This window comes from Emydura macquarii, unplaced genomic scaffold (genome assembly GCF_026122565.2).
Source record: "Emydura macquarii macquarii isolate MOO-44397 ecotype Brisbane River unplaced genomic scaffold, CSIRO-AGI_Emac_v2 contig_369, whole genome shotgun sequence".
NCBI classification, from domain to species: domain Eukaryota; kingdom Metazoa; phylum Chordata; order Testudines; family Chelidae; genus Emydura; species Emydura macquarii.
In genome coordinates this window covers 3381592-3401186 of record NW_027130506.1, presented here as the reverse complement: position 1 = coordinate 3401186, position 19595 = coordinate 3381592, and the positions used below count along the sequence as shown (strand labels likewise).

Genomic DNA, 19595 nt, shown 5'->3' with positions numbered 1-19595 from the left:
TAATCAGCCATTGGAACTGATTACCAAGCAAAGTGGCTCATGCATCACCATGCTGAATGTGGAGCAGAGTGCTATTTAATGGGATTAAGGGTATCCAAATCTGGCCTTTGAAAGTTTTACATCCTGATTGGATACCTTTCTAAAAGCTATGCTGCATGTCATCCCCAAATTATTGGGCTTGATAGTGTTCCCTATTATAGGGAAGAAAAAAATCCCTCCGTTGCATGATTTACTGGGTGAAATTCTCTGACCTGTGGTATGCAGGGCTCAGACTAAATAATCACTGTGTTCCTTCTAGCCTTAAAATCTAGGAGTTTATGAATATTAATGTTATCTCCTCCCACAATAGCTCATATGCACAGTCATTTATTTTGCATGAGGACTGAAAAATTGTTTTTAAATTATTCCTGCAGCAGGATTTGATTGAAGAAAAACATAATGTATCTCAGTCACTAACAAAGTACTTTAATATGGGACAGCAATCTAGGTAGCCATGTTATGGCCCTTTTAAATTTCACTGAGCTATTATGTTTTGCTTATGAAAAAATTATTTGGGTAAGTTACAAGTCACAATGGTTTTCTGTGAAAACCTTACACGCCTGCATAAGAGAATAGATCAGACAATGTCCATTAATATTTCATCATAAGTGCCAAATAACAAGAAAGAAAAGGAATCACTTTCTGTACAGAAACTGAGAAATACCTTGGAGCGCTATTGATTGTGCCGAACGACACTACATTGCTTCCAAATGCATTTATGCTAACTGGCAACAATAATTTGACTCAAGAGATTCCACAGCATCAAATTTTTATTTTATTTTTTTTCTTTGGGTAGAGCCAGTTTTCATCTTTCCACAAATACTTTCAAACCACAAAACCAGTTCTATCTATCTGTTCCCTTCATCAAGCCTTGATCCTGCAAGCACATACTCAAGTGCACAAAGTTATTCATGTGCTTGGTGATGTACAGAATCAGGGTTTTAACTAAAACAAAACTTCAGTTTTGAAAAAAAAAAAATGTTAATAAAAATTCCAGATAAAACTTTGACTCCAGTCAAAACGTGCAAAAAACAAACAGGAGGGGTTTTGTGCTGAGTTCAGTACTTTCCCTGCACCTGATTAGTGATATGAATGTGTACACAACTGTTGAGTAACCACTTATGAATCATGAATGCTTCCTTTTGCCAATCAACTATCAAGAATCTGTCTGGCTTGATTAGAGCTTGTTAAAGGTTCACAAGTGGATTGGCTTTTAAAAGATAGGGATCACAGAAGCATTTCTCCACCACTGCTTGTAATTAAATGGAAACTTTCCTTTCCAGAAACAAACACAGAAAAGTTTTGCCTGTTCTATTGAACAACTTGCCCTTCTTGTCCAGCAATGTCAATGGAAATTTTGTCTAAGGCCAGGTCTAAGCTACAGACCTATATCAATATAACTACGTTGCTCAGGGATGTGAAAAATACACCCCCCTGAGCAATGTAGTTATACTCACCTAACCTGCCCACGTAGACAGCACTACAGAGCTTCTCCCATCAATATAGCTACCACCTTTCGGGAAGGTGGATTAACTACACCAATGGGAGAAACTCTTCCGTCAGCATAGGAGCATCTTCACTCAAGCACTACAGCGATGCAGCTGTATCAGTGTTTTAAGTGTAGACCTGCCCTATGCCTATGTCCTTGCCACTTATCATTCTGGGTGAAATTTCCCCTCCACCCACTCAGGAGAGCTATCCTGGGGAAGTAAATGCATGAACAGGTACACAGGTTTAATGTTCTTTTATTAGCAGAACTCAAGCAACCTGCTCCTTGTTCTGAGTCCCAGCACCTGGATCCCATTCAGCAACATTGGGGTGCTTAGATTACAACAATATGCTGGCCTTAAAGGGAACATCATTACAATGGACTTTCTGTCTGGAACTATATGGAGGTCTGATTGTACTCACCAACATTCAGGGGCACCCCTGCAGCTGCTACTCCAACCTCTGCACTAGAACAATTATTGCATATTCACTGCCAGAGGTTTGTGGTTGCTAAAAACATGACCCTGCATCCGCCACCCCTTCACCAACCTGCTCCCTCTCCTATTTCTACCACATCATAAGCAGTGCTGGTCTAGAGCCTCTGCATGCAACAACGCTCAGTCCCTTTTGTGCCCACTCTGCAACTGCCCACCCCCCATGCAGCAGCACTGTTAGAATTCCACTGCTTTGGGACCTTTCCTTGGCCCCTATCTGCATGTGCTAGAGTGAATTTTTCTCTCTATGCTTATTTTACTTCCTCTTAAATGCAATCTCCTCTTCCTTCCTCTCTTTGCTTAGTACTACAATTCCCAGGAGTACAATAGTTACTGGCCTTTCACATGTAACTCAGATGTTCCAAATGTAATGGAAACGGAATCAACAAGAAGGCTGTAATTAGCCTGGATGTATTTTATTCTACACCATTCAAGCTGCTTCAGCTGTTCTTGATTTAGTGATGAACAAAAAGAAATCCTATGAAACTGTTAAGATTTTAATTTAGTGCAGCTTCAGCCTCTTAAAGTCATTTACTTTCCAAAGGTCAAGTGTATGCAAGCAGTTTGTCTTTCAAAGGCCACTTCGGTCAATTTACACTAGGCCCAAAGTGTAGAGCCTGTAAAAACAAGGTTTTATATAAAACCTAAAATCAATAGAAAAATCCTATGATTTTATTCCATACTATAAACACGTGGTCTTCTTCTGGGAACTGCCTCAGGGCAGCCCTGCAGGTGGTGCCTCACCTCAGTTTCCCGCTTGAATCCACAAATAAATTCAGTACAGCCTTCCGACTATATAAATAGCCCTTTTCGCAGGGGAATTTATTACCAAAAGTCTCACAACTATAAGCCAAAGTCGGTGCTCCCTTCTCCCCCCACTTCAAATAATACATTCATCCCAACACCAAGTTCGGCTCCAGCATCTCTCATCACACCTCCCCCCAGTCCCCAGGTACGGCGCCACTGTCTCTCATTACAGCTCACCTCAGATCCTCTCTAGCTGGGGGAGTTTCCTTCCTACATATGGTTGTAGCTTTTGTGGAGACCTCAGTGGGCTCATCTCTGCACCACTCCACCCAACCTTCAGGTCTCTCTAGCCTGGGAAAGTCTGCAAGTGACTACTTTCCTCTTTTACCACCCTGATCTGGCTCCACTGCTCAACCAAGGAATTTTCACCATCCCTTCCTCCCTAACGCTCTCTGCCCTTTCTCTGAGCTCTCAGGACTCCTACCCTTTCTTAAACCAAAGGTACTAATCTCCATCTCTCTCTCTTATTCCGGACTCTGGGTTCTAAAGTCATCTCCCAGGTTTCTGAACTTTCATTTATAACTCATGGGGCAACCTCACCATTCTCATTACACCAAACGAGGGTGCACCAAACAGGAGGGCTGAGCCCAATTTCATGTAAGGGGCCAGCTACCCTGTTACACCCATGAATTCTAAAAAGGGATCTTGTTTTAATCTAATCATTCTTCTTAAGTGTTTGAACCCCAACCACTGCAGCCTTATGCTAAGGGATGACAGCCAGAAAGGGAAACTGACTAGTCTAGTTGTATTTTGCAAGCTATGAACCAAAAAAACATAATGCTAAGCAGCGAGTCTGATTTTTACATTTTTCTCAATCATCTAGTGTAAGATAGGGAATGTGTTCCCTCCCAGATAGATTATGTGATATGATGTGTCCCTGGAAGCAGATAACCCTTTGGATAATTCAGCCATCTCCTTCCCCCAAAGGTAATAGGAGCATGAACAGCAGCTACTTTTCATAGTATATTTTACTTAGCAGCGCATGGAATACTTGAGATTGTGGTTGAAAGACACATCTCTGCATGCAAAGCCAGATTTGCAAAGTTTTGACGGCAAAGGAGTTCCCATACACTAACGTAACAGCCTGCTGCAGGGCGGCCCCTCTGTGACCACAATGCCCCTCTGTGGTGATTTTTGGCCCCTGGATTCGTCTTCTTGTAATGCAGGCAGGAGTGGTGGTTACAGAGGAGCAGGTGGGGTGCACTGAGGTAGCTGTAATAATGCAAAAGTGACTTAGATAGTCAGCCCTACTTCTGGCTGTGTTGAGCTCTACAGGCCTTCCAGCACACATCAGCCCTACCCTCAATAGCCCTCACTGTTCTGGTGGACTTCTGAGGACTGGTACAAAGCCCCTCCCTAATAACTTGGCCACTTTGCCTTGGAGTAATAGAGTCCAAGGCCAGACAGGACTACTGTGATCATCTAGTTTGACCTCCTGTATAACACAGGCCATAGAACTTTCCAGAAATAAATCCTAGAGCAGTGGTTCTTAACCTTTCCAAACTACTGTACCCCTGAAGCCTGAGTCCCACCCCCACGGGGCTGAGGCATGTAACTTAGTTTCATGGCGCCCCTGTGGCTCCAGGCAATTGCCTTTCTTGCCACCCCCAATACCAGCTCTGCACTTGCGACCCCTCTAAACCCCCAGGTTGAGAAACACTGTCCTAGAGCATACCTTCTCCCTCCCTGACCTCTTTGGCTTCACAAAAATGGCATTACAGGCCTTAAGTGAGATAGTAGACATTTTAAAAGCCCTCTGAGGACTGGGGTGTGGTTCAGTGTTATCAATTCTCATGATTTTATCATGACTCTCACAATATCTGAGGTGAAATCCTGGCCCCATGGAAGTTGGTGGAAATTTTGCCACTGACTTCCATGGAACCAGGATTTCACCCATGGTGTTTTTCTTAAAGCTCCAGCTTCTGTAATTGAAAGACTGCATGAGTATCTCAGCTTTCATTTCACATAAATAAACAAGTTTCTAGCCTTCACTGTTGCAGAGAAAATCCTGAAAGTGTGAAACAAATGCACCCTATCTATGTACAGTATTTATACAGCCCCTATCACTAGAATATCTGAACACCTCGCAATCATTATGCTCATGACACCACTGTGAGGTCTATTATCCCCATTTTACAGTTGGAGAACTGAGGCACTGAAATTAAATGACTTGCCCTCAGTCACACAAGAAGTCTGTGGCAGAGCATAAAATTGAACAGAGATCTCCCGACTCCCTGGCTAGCCGTGGCAGATTGATGGGGGACGACGACATGGCCCCTGGATGCCATGGCCCCCTGGGCACCAGCCTGGCGGGGGACACTGGCCGGACCCTTTAGAGTTCTATGGTAGGCACTCACAGCCTCCTTCATGCAAGCTCCCAGCTGCCCGCAGCATGGCCGGAGTCAGACCTGCGGGGTGCTCCACTGGGGCTGAGGGGGGTGCTTCACTCATGGCTCAAGTCTCCCCGGGAGAGGGGGCGGTTTCCCCAGTGGGCTGCCAGCTCCAGACAGGAAACCCATGGTATGCCACTACTAGCTAGTGCCCTAACCACAGGACCATCTTTCCTCTCAACTCTAAAGGCTGAGAAATAAAAAGACAAATACAAATAACTCAAAATTTAGTTTTAAAAATCTCATGATTTTTAATCCAAGATCATGATTTTGGGGCCTGACTCATTATTTTTGAATGCTACAGGTTGCCAATACTGGAGTTGCATTCTACATGGATAGAGTCATACCTTGTACCACGGCTCTCATTCACTGCTCAAATTTACATATGAGAAGAATGGGCCCAAACTGAAGCTTATAACACATGCATAATACCCTTTTGAATCTTTCTTTTGTTCACTGTGAATTTTAAGTTCATATTTTCAGCACATTATATGCCGTAGTTGCCTCATATTATGGAGAAAATAAAATATTTTTCTGATCACAAATATCTACTAAATAATTTAGCCTCATCTATGTTTCTTCAATGACTTCATAAAACTCTTTTTTGTTATCCAAATGGTGCTAATTTTAAAGTTGTTTAATTTCTATTTTAGTTTCTTCTTTAGGCGTCTGTAATGTTCCAAGACTCTGTGCAAACACAGGAGTACACAATCCCTGCTCCAATGTGCTTGCAACCTTTAAAGACAAAAGATACTTACAAAGGGAGAAAGGAAGAAATATAACATGCAAATACTATTTAAAAAAGAAATCCTGTCAATACATTCACATGGTAGACTATACACAGGAAAAAAAAGACAAAAGGGGTGCAAATTTATATGAAGCAAATTTGGTTAAAAACTGTGATGAACGCTAATGGAAATGTGACCGTATTCACCAGCTCTAATAATAGGCCTTACCAAGTGGAGACAGTGAGATGTAATAAATATATAACAGTCTTGGATCCCAAGACAGATGTGGCACTAGAGAATGGAAAACTTTACACAAACCATGTAAAAACTACATAATAACTAGAAAGGGTAAATATGTCACCACTGATAAAGTTGAAATTGTTTATAAACTGAAGGAAACTGGAGGCCATGTGGATTATTTCTGCATAACATCTCTGAGAGAAAGAGAACCTTTCCTCTCCATGCACACTGCTAAAATTCTCATCCAAGCCCTCATCATCTCATGTCTCAAGGCTTCTCCTCTTCTCTATCCTCGAGGAAACCCAAACTTGCCCAGCTCACAACCATTCAAAGACATGCTGCGAAAATAATTTTCCTGGCTAGTCACTTTCACCATGTCACACCTCTCTTTGCATCCATCCACTGGCTCCCCCTTCTCCCTCATATCAAACACAAACTATTTATCTTCACTTTCAAGGCCTTTCACAGCCGCTCCCAACCTTTGCTATTATCTCTCTCATAGATCACTGGACATAATCAGAGCCCTGCGTGGATACAAAATTTGGATCTGCAATCCGCAGACATGGTCCGTGGATATCCTCATCCGCGTAATTTGCAAGCTTCTAGATATAATGATTCACATCACTGATTGGCCAATGATGCCAGCCTTCATGACCCTCTTGTTAAATTTTCAGAAAAGCATCTTTGTGTGTTCTCTCATGCTGCCCCTCACATACAAGAGGAGCTCTTGGTAAACATTCGCAAACATATCTCATCGTCCTCCTTCATAACCCTCCTTAAAACTCTCCTTTGCCATGATGCCTACAAAACACTTGACAACAGTTAGGCAGCAGGTGTGCTGAGACGACATGCTGACCAGCACTGGCTCAGAGTTTTCTTGTGCTCTCCTGTTTGTCTGTATCCACCTGTTGTCTCTTGTCTTATACTTGTAGGCTCCCTGTGGTGGAGACAATCATTTTGTTCTGTGTTTGTGCAGCACCTAGCAGTTTCCTGGCTATATGCTCCACAATACAAATTAATAATAATAAATTATTAATCCAACTTCAAGTAGAGACAGAAACAATTTTAAGGGTGGCTATCTGTGTTTTTTTCCCTCATCCCATTTCTTCTCCCTGACTTTCTACCTCCTCATTCTCAGCACTGCTGTGTTAGACACAAGAAACAGTTTTAATGGCCAAAGCTTAGCTACAAGCACTGTCAGTAACAGACACTGGATGCCTCACTGTGAGTGGCTGTAGCATCTTATGTTGTTCTGAGGATGGCTGAAATTGCTTACATTTGTGTATGTCGTAAAAAGAGCCAAAATGTATAAGTTTAATTTTGGCCTCAACCTGTGTGCCTCGGTCTCCCCAACTGTAAAATAAGGACAATAATACTTATAGGTATTGGAATGATTAAATAAAGCTTCTAAAACACTAATGAAGTATTTAGAGGAAAGACGACACTATATAAGTGCAAAGTATGCTGAAATAACAGAAACCTCCTGAAAGTCTGACTCTGTGATCAGTTTCATAATTTTTTAAGGTTAAATTGCAGGAAAGGGTCACATATTAAAGACCTGATTCTCCACTGCCTTGCACTTTGTACAGCCATTTACACATGTGCAAAGTGAGTGTGAAATGTTATCACTTTGATTTGGTACAAGGGACTGAAGAATCAGGTCTCTGATATTTAAAACTCAGCCTCTCTATTTGTGCTTACTTAATTTGCAGGCCTAGTTAGGCACTATTTCAATTACTTGAAAGTACATTTGATGTCGTTTGGATGGCCAAGGATCTGAACGCACCTGCTGGGTTCAGGCAGTGTTAAAAATAGGCCAGAAGTCATTGTAAAATTATATTGTTGGAAGATCTGAAAGGACTTTTACACTTTGGAGTTGTGCTTTTATATGGATGGAGGTCTATGATGAACCAGTTACGTAGTTTGTACAATACAGTTTTCAGCACCTATTAATTGGAAATGTCAATATTTGCCCCTACTTTTGTATTACATCCTGTAAAGCAGTGATTCCCAACCTGTGGCCTGGGGGCCAGAAGTGGCTCACAGGGTCTTTCAAAGTGGCTGCCGTTCCCCTCCCCCTGGCTGCAGAAGGGAGCTGCTGCCTAAGGACCGAAGGCGGAACACGTTGCTGTGGGGCTACAAGACCGGTGCAGGCACCCTGCTGCAGCCAACAGGACAGGAGATGAGCACTCCCCTCCCCCTGGCTGTAGCAGGGAGCAGGACAAAGCGCTCTGCCTGGGTCCATAGGCGCTGAGGTCCCTGCTGGAGTCAGAGGGAGTGGAGCACTGATGTCCCGTTCCCCTGGCTGCAGAAGGGAGCCACTGCCTAGGCACCCAGGTGGAGTGCACAGGGCTACAGGACAGGTGCTGTTTCCCTGCTGCAGCCATGGGGACAGGAGTTCAGCAAGGAGGCAGCCTGCCTGCTCACTGAACTCCTTCTGTCTGACTGCAGTGAGGGGGGAAGGCTGCTGGCGGAGACGGGTGGCCCTTCAGGGTTGTAAAAATGATATCTGTGGCCCCTGGGCCAAAAAGGTTGGGAACCCCTGTCATAACGCGTACAGTGGAAAAACACAGTAGGAGCCTTCACTAAGAGAGATTTCAGACTTGGGTGTGTGTAAACAGCTTAGCTCAGATGTGGCCTGAGGGCGAACTTACCTTGCGACACCACATCTTGGATTTCAAGATCAACCTTATTTTTAAAAACTGTGGAAATGGAGTCTGAAAATTCTTTATGTTCAAATGCAAAGAGCGGCCATCCTCATGGTGCCGCAGGGCTTTTTCCTTTTTTTTGGTAGATGCACCCTCAGAAGCAAATCCTGCCTATCCTCCTATTCTTGAACATGAAGGGACCCAGCCGAGGTAGCAGGAACAGGATTTGGGAAGTCCACACAGTGCTGTAGACCGCTTGTACATCCCTGAACCCAGGTCTACGACGTCTCCCCCTTTGTCCCTGCTCAACTGTGGTGAGAATGATGAGCCTGGGCAAGGCCAATGGGTCCAAATGGCAGCACAACCACAAGATATTGCCCTCTAAGAAGTAGGTGCAAGAGCAGCAGTGGTGCCTGAAGCCTCAGAGCTGCTTTGCAGTCATTACTGCAATCCTGCCTAACCTTCTGGGACCCACCCGGTGGATTCACCCAGCTCAGCCAGTCCAGTATGGGGTGGGGAAGAGAGGATTTGTCTTGTAAATAAGACACTTGCACCCTTTAGTGCAACTATTTTCATATATTCTTTCAACTATTACACCTTTGCTTAATGTTACAGAAAGCCAAATTCTGGATCACAACTCTCCGACTGGTTAGCTGTGTCGAGTCTCTGATGATGCAGATTTTAATTGTAACCTGTTCCCTGCTCCAAATTGGTGAGATTTATCTCTTTCTGGTGAACAGGACTAATTTTATTTCTCTCTGCTGGAACCTTCCTTGCTTTCCCCCCTCCTCTCACTCTTTCAGTGAGGAGTTTCCAACTATGAGAGGGTGAGAAGTAACTGTGTTATATCAGTTACCAATCCAAACAACAGCAGCACTTCTCTGCTTCCCTTTCTGGGTTGCCATTTCTTTTCCTACCCCAAAGCTCTTCAATTTTACATAAATATCTCCCTTACCACATTTGGATAGTCACATCTTTCTTTAGTCTCACACCTCCTTGAATTTCATAGGTTTCTCCCTGCTAACAACCTTTGTGTCTGTGTGTCATCTTTCCCCTTCCCCTTTGTTTCCATGCTTCTCATTGCCTCTCCCTGTTTTAGAATTTCCCAGAAATGAAGGGAGCATGATTGTATTTTATTATACCCACAGTACACCCATAGTACCATACAATAACATGTTCCTGGCAGTGCATGATTCTCTAGATTAGCATATTTTATTTTTCTTTAGATCTAAATTCAGTTTCACTTGGCTGCGGCCACAGCTACTGTGCAAGAACATAAGCATAGTCATGCTGCAGATATTTATCCTCAAGGGTTTGGGAAAATGTGGTATTTCAATACACAGTTCAACCCTCGCTACTTAGTAGAAAAACTTGGCTTATTTTAAGTATTAATTAATTTGATTAATGCTTAAATTTAAAGAAAATTGAAGGATAGGTTATAAAACCTTGACAGAGAAGCTAAATATTTAAAGAATAGTATATACAAAAGAAATAAATTACATACAACTATGGTAGGATTACGCAGTTACAGTTTTTTAAGAGCTTTAACATAATGTAAAAATTAGGGTCCCTAAAGCAAAATAATCTTGGCTACATTATCCACTACACATTGAAGTAAATGTGGTTGCACAGATATAATTAGGAATGCAATTTAGATTATGTTTAATTTGTAGTACATGCACTATTTAAAAACCTAAATGGATAGTTTTAATATTATGTATTTTTGTTTACAAAGAAAATTATGAATAAAAGGTAGTGCACATCTGCACCTATGGAGGTTAGTGTTTCTATGGAGATCTTAACTTTTGTATTTCCTGACATAATTAATTATTAATTTCGCAAGCTAATGTTACATTTATATAGACTTTTTTTTCCATTCAATATTCTCGAGTGTTTTTATAGCATGTACAATTCCTGGAAACCCGGGTACATTTCTTGAAACCACTACATGAATTAATCCTGCCTTGTTGTTGCCTCTTAACCCTGGCACTCCCACTCCCTGGGCCAGCCCTCCAACTTAGTCTCCCCTAAAATAGTGTTTATTCAAATGCAAAATTATACATTCCAAGCGCTTGGGCTTTGCACTCCAGAACAGACTTGGGGTCTACAGAAACCAGGGTATTTGTCCCAAGAAGAGGAAATACCCAAACTAGTCCCTGACCACTTTCAGCCAATCTAGGAGTGGAGGACAATCTACCTCCTTCCCAGTTTCATGGTGTTCTCACCTCAACCACTCTTAAAACTCTACCATAGTCTCCAGCTCCGGTGATGTGACTGTGAAAGGGGGAACAGGGAGAAGAAACTTCTGTCAGAGCATTGGGCATAGAGCTTCTCACCAACCCTTGAACCTATGAGACAACCTCTGCAGTGGTGCACCTGGGATTTCCCACTCTCTGCAGTTTCAGGCTGCCACCTCCCTGGACCTGTGTGCCTGTCTCCATAGGATAAAGATGGGTTTGCAAGTTGTGAACAAAGAGGGGCTGGACTCCAGGCAGTTCCCTGACTTCAGTTCCCTGGGCAAAGCAGCCTCATGCCATCTCTCTCTTTTCAGTGAGCTCGTAATACTGACACATGTGGCTGCCATCAATCGTGCAGCAAGACAGTGAGCAGCATCATGAGATCTGTGTTGCAGACTAGATGTCTACGGACCATTTTTTGTTCTGTGTTTGTGCAGCACCGAGCACAATAGGGTCCTAGTCCATGATGGGGGTTGCTGGGGGTCACTACAATACCAATAATATAAGGATAACATATCACATTGTTCACCTACGCCGACGGCCCACGTCAAAAAAAGGCTGCAGTGAGAGAATCAGTAAAGAGCCCAGCATACAAGAAATGTCAGAGCCAGGCTGCCTGGGAAATGTTAATTCTGCCCTCAGTGCATAGGCATGATTACTACTTGATCTTCAATTACTTGATCACAGGGTATTTCTCATTAAAAAATATAAGTATACAGGCATTTTAATTGTCTTTGCTACACATATTTAGCCTCCTGTAGTTTTGTTGGTTGAAAGGAAATGGTTTTCTACCTGGTGACTGACTAAATTCTTAAAACACATGTCATAGCATATTAAAGGTCTAATAGCTTGAACCACAGAAGTGCTGAACATCCATAAATTTCATTTAAGTCAATGAGACCTGCAGATCCCCAGCACCTTTCAAAATCAAGCCGTAAGTCAATATAACCATAACGCCACTAAAATTAGTATAAGCGTACAGTGAAACATGTAACAGGGTGAGACGCATCAGAGGTTGTATGAAAAAATGAGTATAGCAATCCTTGAGAAATAGTATGTTGATTAAGTAATTAAGACTGTGTATATGTGTAATGGGATAGATTTCCTGATCTTGGAGTGCTTCCCTTTGAACCCTCAATGCTTTCAATGCAGCGCTTTGGTGGAATTTCACTGGGCTTTGCAAAGAAAAAAGTAAAATCCATAATGTGATTTATTTGGGTAGCACCCTGTCCCACATGCTGTAGAAGGTTCAAAAGACCAAACACCTCCTCCCCATCTCCTAACTGTCTTAGGAAGTCCACAGGGGAGAGCTACCTCAGATGAGCCAACAGACGAATCTGACACATTCTGCCTCTAGTAATGGCCAGTTCTCAATGTGTTAAAGGAAGGAGAAAAACCCTTAAATGCAGCAACTGGGCTTTGCAATGCTGATGGGGAAAGCAGCTTTCCGGACCCCCTATTTCATAACTGGAAAAGGGTGGAAATACACATACCTCCTTCATGGTGAATATTTATGCCACAAACTAAATGTTGCCCTTTTCTCTGCTCTACTGCATATATGCTTGGTCAATAGCTGAAGACCAGTAATGTCCTGGCTCCGGAGACAGTGGTTTTTAGACAGCTCTAGAATTTGTAACATAAGAGGAATATAAAGATTTAGGTCGCCAAAATATCATAGAAGGAGGAGTGCTTAAATGTTATTGAAGTTACATCTACTCCAGAGTTTACTATCCAAGCCATGGGCAAATTTTAATAAGCAACAAGATCGGGGGCGGGGGGGCGGTTGGTTCAGAAGCTCTAATGTTTCCTATTACTCCATGGGTAATATGGACCAAGGACACCAGGGACACGAAACATGAGAAACAAGGGGCCTGTGGACTGGATAAAGACTACCTGTCTGGAATTTGGCAATAGTAAATCATTATTGAACTTATCCTGCGCATCTCTTGCCAGAAGGGCAAGGCAGCAGACAGGTATGACTTGTAAGGCATGCAGCAAGAGAGAAGTCTCAGACTCCAGAACATGTTTACTAACATAAACGATCCACATATAGAAGCAGCTTTTTGTTGCCAGAGGTAAGTAATTTGTAAACTAAGTTAAGGTACAAAATACTCTACATGAGCACAGTTATGTTGTTGGAAACAAAAACTCATAGCTACCCTGACACCCTAATCCCTTCTCAAAACAATACTGAAATTAACATGATTCATCGCCATTTACTGGGATATAAATAATTTAGGGCCAGATCCTGAAGTTCTTATTCAGGCAAAACTCCCACTAACTTCAATTGTATAACATATAATACTACTATATATTCTGATTATTGAATTTCTCTAAACCTGACTAATACTGTTGTCCAAACTATAACTAGTAAAGGCTATGATACCCTTCCTCAGAGAAACCCATAAGGACTTAGGATACCCATTCACTTCATACACATACGCTTTCACATACACGTATGACATACACTTCATATAGTTGCCTACCCGGAGATACATTAGGATATTAGCAAGGAGGCAGGGTTGCAGCTTCTAAACTCCAGTCCTGTAAAGGGCTGGACCCTTTACACTGCTCCTCTGGGTCTCCTTCCACCTGAGAACATGCTTTCTTCCAGAGCCATGCTGCCATTGATCATGCATTCTTGCAGCAGTAATTTAGTCAAGTATTTGCTTAGATATCCATTGCTTCTAAAACTGGAGGGCATTGTGGGGGTCCTAAAAGTTTATTATTATAGCTAATAAAGGTACATGGCATAACCCACCACTATCTTACATGTCCAAAAAGAATTTTTAACCAAGTTATTACAAATATGTGAATGAAATCACACACACACTGATTTGGTGTACAAATAACATGAGAGTATTAGTAGTAGTAGTATTATAATCTAATTTTCATAGGGTTTTGGTTGTTTTGCATATCCCTGCACCCCTCTTGCATTTTTATTTTATTCTGTCATTCCTAAGTTATGCAGTCATCCCGAAATATGTAGCACTTACTCATACGCACTTAACCCATATATATACATAATCACCTATCACTAAATCATTCCCTCTGAGGTCCTATGTAACATTTGTAAGCATCAATAAGAACTGACTTCAGTATGTTTCTTTAGAATATGTGGGTATGGTGGTTTTCTATCATCTGTCTGTCTGTCCTATAAGCTTCTATAGCTTTATTGTAATATCTTCTTCTCTGATCTGAAAACCAGGCAAGTTGTTTATGTAGCATTCATATTTATACACCTATCTTAGATGGGAAAGCAAAAGGAAACCACAAATTTGTCGACCAGACAATTTGCTACCATATATTTTGAGACTCCTATTCTTTGAAACAAAAAGTGCAGCTAACAAACCTATTCTGTTGCCCAAAAGATCTAAACAGTGAAAAAATAAGATAAAAATATTTGTATCAGAGAGGGTACAAATTCAGAGGTAAACCTAGGCCCCAATCCTGCAATCAGATTCACAAGGGTGGAGCCTTACATCCATGTGAATCCCCATTGACTTACTGGGGCACAGACTGTCTTTATTTTCTCTGGATAGCATCACGTAAAAATAAGTAACGTATTATTACTATAATAGGATGGCTTGCCCCATGGGCTGGAGAGCCTGGGGGTAAGCCATCCCTGATATCAGAATGAGCTGCACCTGAGAGGAATCAGGTGATTCCAGTATAAAAGGAACAGGAACCTGCAGCTGTCTCTATACATGTTGCAGGGAGCAAAAAGGCTCCTGCAGGGCCCTAAGTCAGCAGGAGGGGAATCTCAGAAATCTGCCGGAAGTGAGAAAGGCTCCTGGAGGGAAGACCCTGATATCTGGGGGCTTTGAAACCAGAGCCAGAAACCTGAGGCTTTGGTCTGGGAGTGGTTTGCCAAAGCAAGAAAGGCTCCAGGCGAGAAGGTCTGGGAGTAGTAGGATGAACTGGAGCGTGCTGGGAGTAAGCAGGTTCCTGGGGAAAGATCTGTATTGTGGGGTTTCCTTACAAACACTAAAGGCAGGAAAAGCCTGGGAGTGACATGACAGGAAGTGGAGTGGAGTGGAGAACTAGTGGAGTGTATCTTGGGACTGAGTTTTATTATGGAGCGTTATTTATGTGAATAAACTGGGACCCTTGAGAAATGGTGCTGAATGGACAAGAAAAGCCTGCACAGTGTTTATTTAAGAAGCCCTTTGAGGGGGAAATTGTTTGCAAGGCACCACAGCAGCACCCTGGCCATAACAGGTGCATGGAAGGTGTCTGATCTGGCTACAACTACAATAAATAAGAATGAATATTTGTAGTTTCCATCCTTTTCTGCAGTAGTGGTGAGCTGAGTCCCAGGGCCGGATTTTTAAAGGCATTTAAGTGCCTGAAGATGCAGAGCGGTGCCCAGTGGGATTTTCAAGAGAGTCTAAGTGCTTATCTACTTCTTAAAGCATCTAACTACCTTTAAAAACTTTGCCCCAATAGCTGAAGTTAAGATTCCTAAACTAATTGGCGAGAAAATTTATATATACCAGTTTAGAAGAACCAAAACCCATGAGCCACATCTTCATCTGGTGCAAATCAGCACTGCTTCACTGACTCTGAAACTACACCAGTTTAAACCAGCTGAGGTTCTGGTTAGCATCAGTAACCTAAAAGCCAACTACTAGCTATGAAAATGTTTTCTGAACTAGCATTTTAAAATTTAAGACGATTCCTAAACATTCTGCTGTAGTACCAATTATTTTCTTAGTTTAACCACCAATTGCATGTACACATTTAAAATATAAACTGATCTTAAGAGTAACTTGATTACTCTGAATATTTGCTTTCTATTAAGATGAAATCAAGAAACTGTGGTTCTCATTTTAGTGGCTCCCAGATCAAGCAATGTTTTCAAAATCATGAATGAAAAATGTTAAATCAGCATTTTCAAATTCTCAGCAAACAATTTAAGAAAACTTCTGGCAAACACTTCTGTTACCTCTTTCCGATTATACCACGAACATACAATCTTCTGTATTTCCTTAATCACAAGTTACGTTAACAGTGAGAATTTGGAAGCTTTAACATTTTCTTCTTTATTGCTGTGCATAATGCATAGGAAGTTGGCCAACTGACTCAAAACAAAAAACATTTATAATAAAAAGGACCAGGTTTGACCCAAAGTCTTTCTGCATTATTCCAAGAGACTAAAAAAACCTGAATCTTCATGGAGGTTTATTACACTGCATTATTTCTATTCCATCCCTCTAATTTAATCATTTCTATACTGCTGGAAGCATTGGAACAGAAATCTATTAAAATACAATTTTTAATTATTATTCCTCTCCTGGTTTTGCCTTTTAAAACCCTTTTGCTGACTTGCTGTCACCTTCCCCACAGTCCTCAGATAGTATAGCGGTGACCAAATTAGAAGTCCCTAAAAAGAATGGAACAGAAAGCCGTCCCTGGACTGTAGCAGTCTCAGTAAATATTGCAGGGAATGATAACTCATGCCTGCAATACCATTTACACATAGTCCAATTCCTAGCTGTAACAGCAGAGCTGACCAGCTGTGACAGGCTGAAAGTGGGAGTTTTAAAGAAACTAATTGAAACATACACAAACACCCTGTGTCTGCAGAAGGGATGCTGGACAATAAATCCCAAATGAGTGATCTTAGCAGGTCTGAAAGAGGTGTGCACGGATCATTTGGTTTTAGAGCTGGCGAGGCTCACCAGGTCGCAAAGGTTGCAGTTCTGCCTCTGCTCTCACTCACATGAGAGTAACACCACCGACATCGGCGGAGTTACTTCTGGTTTACACCAGTGGGAGACCAGAATCAGGTCTCAGCGAGCTGCCCCTGTATAACCGAGAGCGAAATTGGAGCCATTGATTTAAATGGCGTTAATCCAGATTGCCTCCCCTGTGAAGACACAAACGGGCCTTTCAGCCGGCCAGTTAACAGCCGTTTCCGTCAGTACAGGGGCAAAGGAGTTCCCCTTTTAGAGCCTGCCGGGGTGTCTGCGCAGGAGGAAGAAGCCAGGCCGTCTCCTACCGTAGCTGCTCGCCAGTCAGCAGGACCTTGGCCATGTGCTCCAGCTCCGCCGCCTTCTGCTGCATGCGGCCCATGCCTTCCTCCATCGCCGCCTGCCTGCCTGCCTGCGGGGGACACACAACACAACACAACACAACACAACTCAACACAACACAACACACCGGGGTTAAGGGGGGGCTGCAGCTCGCTCAGCACAGCACGCCGGGGCTGGGTTAATAGTCTCAGTCTGAACCGACCACCTGCACACAGCGAAACACCCGGCCCCGGTAAAACCCCCCTCCCCCGGCAATCCAACAACCAAACGCACCTCCCGCGCCCCCTGTCAGTCCGTAAGAGCCGCGTCCCAGCCCAGTCCTGCAGGGGGAGGCTGCGACTGGGTCCCGTCGGCCGGCTCGTTTCATTACCTCTCCCAGCGCCCGGTGGCCCCGCCCGCAGCAGCCCCGCACAGCGGCCCCGGGGGGTCATTCTGCAGCACCCACCTCATTGCACGTCAACGGAGAGAGCGGCGCTGTTGCATGCACTGCCACCGGCCCCCCGGCAGGTCTGACAGCTCCAAGCGAAGACGCCGGCGGCTCAGCTCCCGTCCTTTGCAAATGCCTCTTTTGCGGAGACCCGCTCGGCTGAGGTCAACACCGGCTCCTACCAGAGCTCCACGCCCCCCCCCCCCTGTCGCTTACCTGAATCGTGCAGCTCGCTTTTCCCGTCTGGAGATAGCAGACCCCAGCCGCGTCCCGGTGACTGTGTCCCAGCCGGAGAGAGACGCATCCGGGGGCAGCAGCAGCAGCAGCAGATCCAGCCCAGCCTAGCCTCGTGCTAGCAGCGTCCCCCTCTGTCTAGCGCATTGCTCGCCGCTGCTCCCTCCAGCGTGGAAAAGACTGGCCGTGCCAACGCCGTAGCAGCCGAGATCCGGGAGGGCGGGAGCGGGAGGGCTCTGTGTTTATCACCAGCGACCTTTGCAGCGGGCAGTCCGAGCTGCCGAGCAGGAGGGGAAGGGCTCGGAGGACTCAAGACGCAGCTGACACCGCCTCCCGTGCTCCCCACCCCCTCGCAAGGAAAACTCCAGCTGTGCCCGTCCTCGCTCGCCACAGAGTTTTTCCTTCCTGCATTTCTTTCGCTACAGCAATTAAAAATAAATGTGCCTGGAAGGGGGAGGGGACAGAATAACTCACAGACTGATCCTGGGAACTAGATTCCCCGCCCCGCTCCTGTCATTTTGCCTTGCCCCCTTACAGTCCGTGCAGAACTCCCCGCGTAAACCTCCTCCTACATCACCCCAGGCTTTCCCTGCTCAGACTCCCGCAGCTGGGGGTTTCTTTCCCTGGCGGAGTATTGTCAGAAGGGAACCGTGCACTAGAGAGAAGTCCAGCCCAGTGTGCACATGTGCGTTAGTCGGCCCCGCAGTGCCCGGGTTGTGACAGAAAGGTGCCACGCGTGGGCACAGAATGTACCTCGGCAGCTGTCCTTGGGTATCTGCACAGAGGAATCTGGCTCTGAGTCCAACTTGTGTCCATTCCAGGCTATAACTCAAACTGCCCCAGATCTGTAGCAGCTTGTATTCCTGGACACCTGTTAGGCAAACTCTAAGTGGGATATTAATCAGAAACAGCTTCCCACTCCCACTTCTTTGCTTCCCCAGTCAAAAGGGGGTGCTAAATTCCAAGGAGTACAGAGAACTCAGGAACCCACCGAAACTTCCCACGCAGGAGACAAGCTTCGAGTGCTGTAGTGTACCTTACAGAATCTGCCTTCATCCCACTCACCCACTGGCGTCCCTGCCCCGGAGGGAGACATGACTTTGCTGACATTGCTTTATATGTAAATACTCTATACATATTTCAGCTGAATGCTCTTTAATTGCATAATTATATACCTTTTCGTTCCAGCCCACTTCAGGAGCATGAACTGGGCAGTATATACTTTGGTTTCTTACATTTTCATAGATTCATAGACTTTAAACCATAAGGGACCATTTTGGTAATCTAGTCTGACCTCATGCATAATACAAAGAATTTTACCCTGTAATTCCTGCATCAAAACCATATCTTGTTGAACTAAAGCATATTTCAAGAGAATATTACTTATTCTAAATTACAGAGCATTTCTGTGTAAGATGTGTATCTGGGTGACAGATTTTTTTTTAATTTAGGAGAATGTCATTTTCTGTCCAGAATTATCTAAGGATTATATAGTTGCATTTTTGTCCATGTACATCTGAGATCCAATTTATCACTTGTTGCACATGTTGAAATTGAAGTTTCTTACTCTATTTATAGAGCATAACTGCATGGACTGGAAAGGTCTGGGCACATCATGTTAGGGTGCATCACTCCAAATATATATTCCAATTTTATGCATTTGTATAATTTCCTCAACATTCTAAGAGGGTAAATGTTTAAACAAGTAAAATGTGACTCTTGGATTAAGGAACTACCTTCATCCTGCAAACAAGAAGCTCAGAACACTAATTAAGAATCAAAAATTTGAATATCAACTACCAAAAGAGGGGTTTATTTTCATACA

The 19595-nt window shown here is 43.6% G+C and overlaps 1 protein-coding gene across 1 annotated transcript in view; it reads right to left on the bottom strand.

Moving 5' to 3' along the window:
• The window catches only part of DEPTOR (DEP domain containing MTOR interacting protein), a 98005-nt gene extending 80103 nt beyond the window's left edge, over positions 1–17902 (bottom strand). The window contains exons 1-2 of the mRNA XM_067530828.1: positions 17753–17902; positions 17076–17179 (exon numbers count right to left, since the gene is read on the bottom strand). Of these exons, the coding sequence (XP_067386929.1) occupies positions 17076–17161 (86 nt within the window). The 5' untranslated portion in view covers positions 17162–17179; positions 17753–17902. The remainder of the gene's footprint in view (positions 1–17075; positions 17180–17752) is intronic.
• Between the last annotated feature and the right edge of the window lie 1693 nt (positions 17903–19595).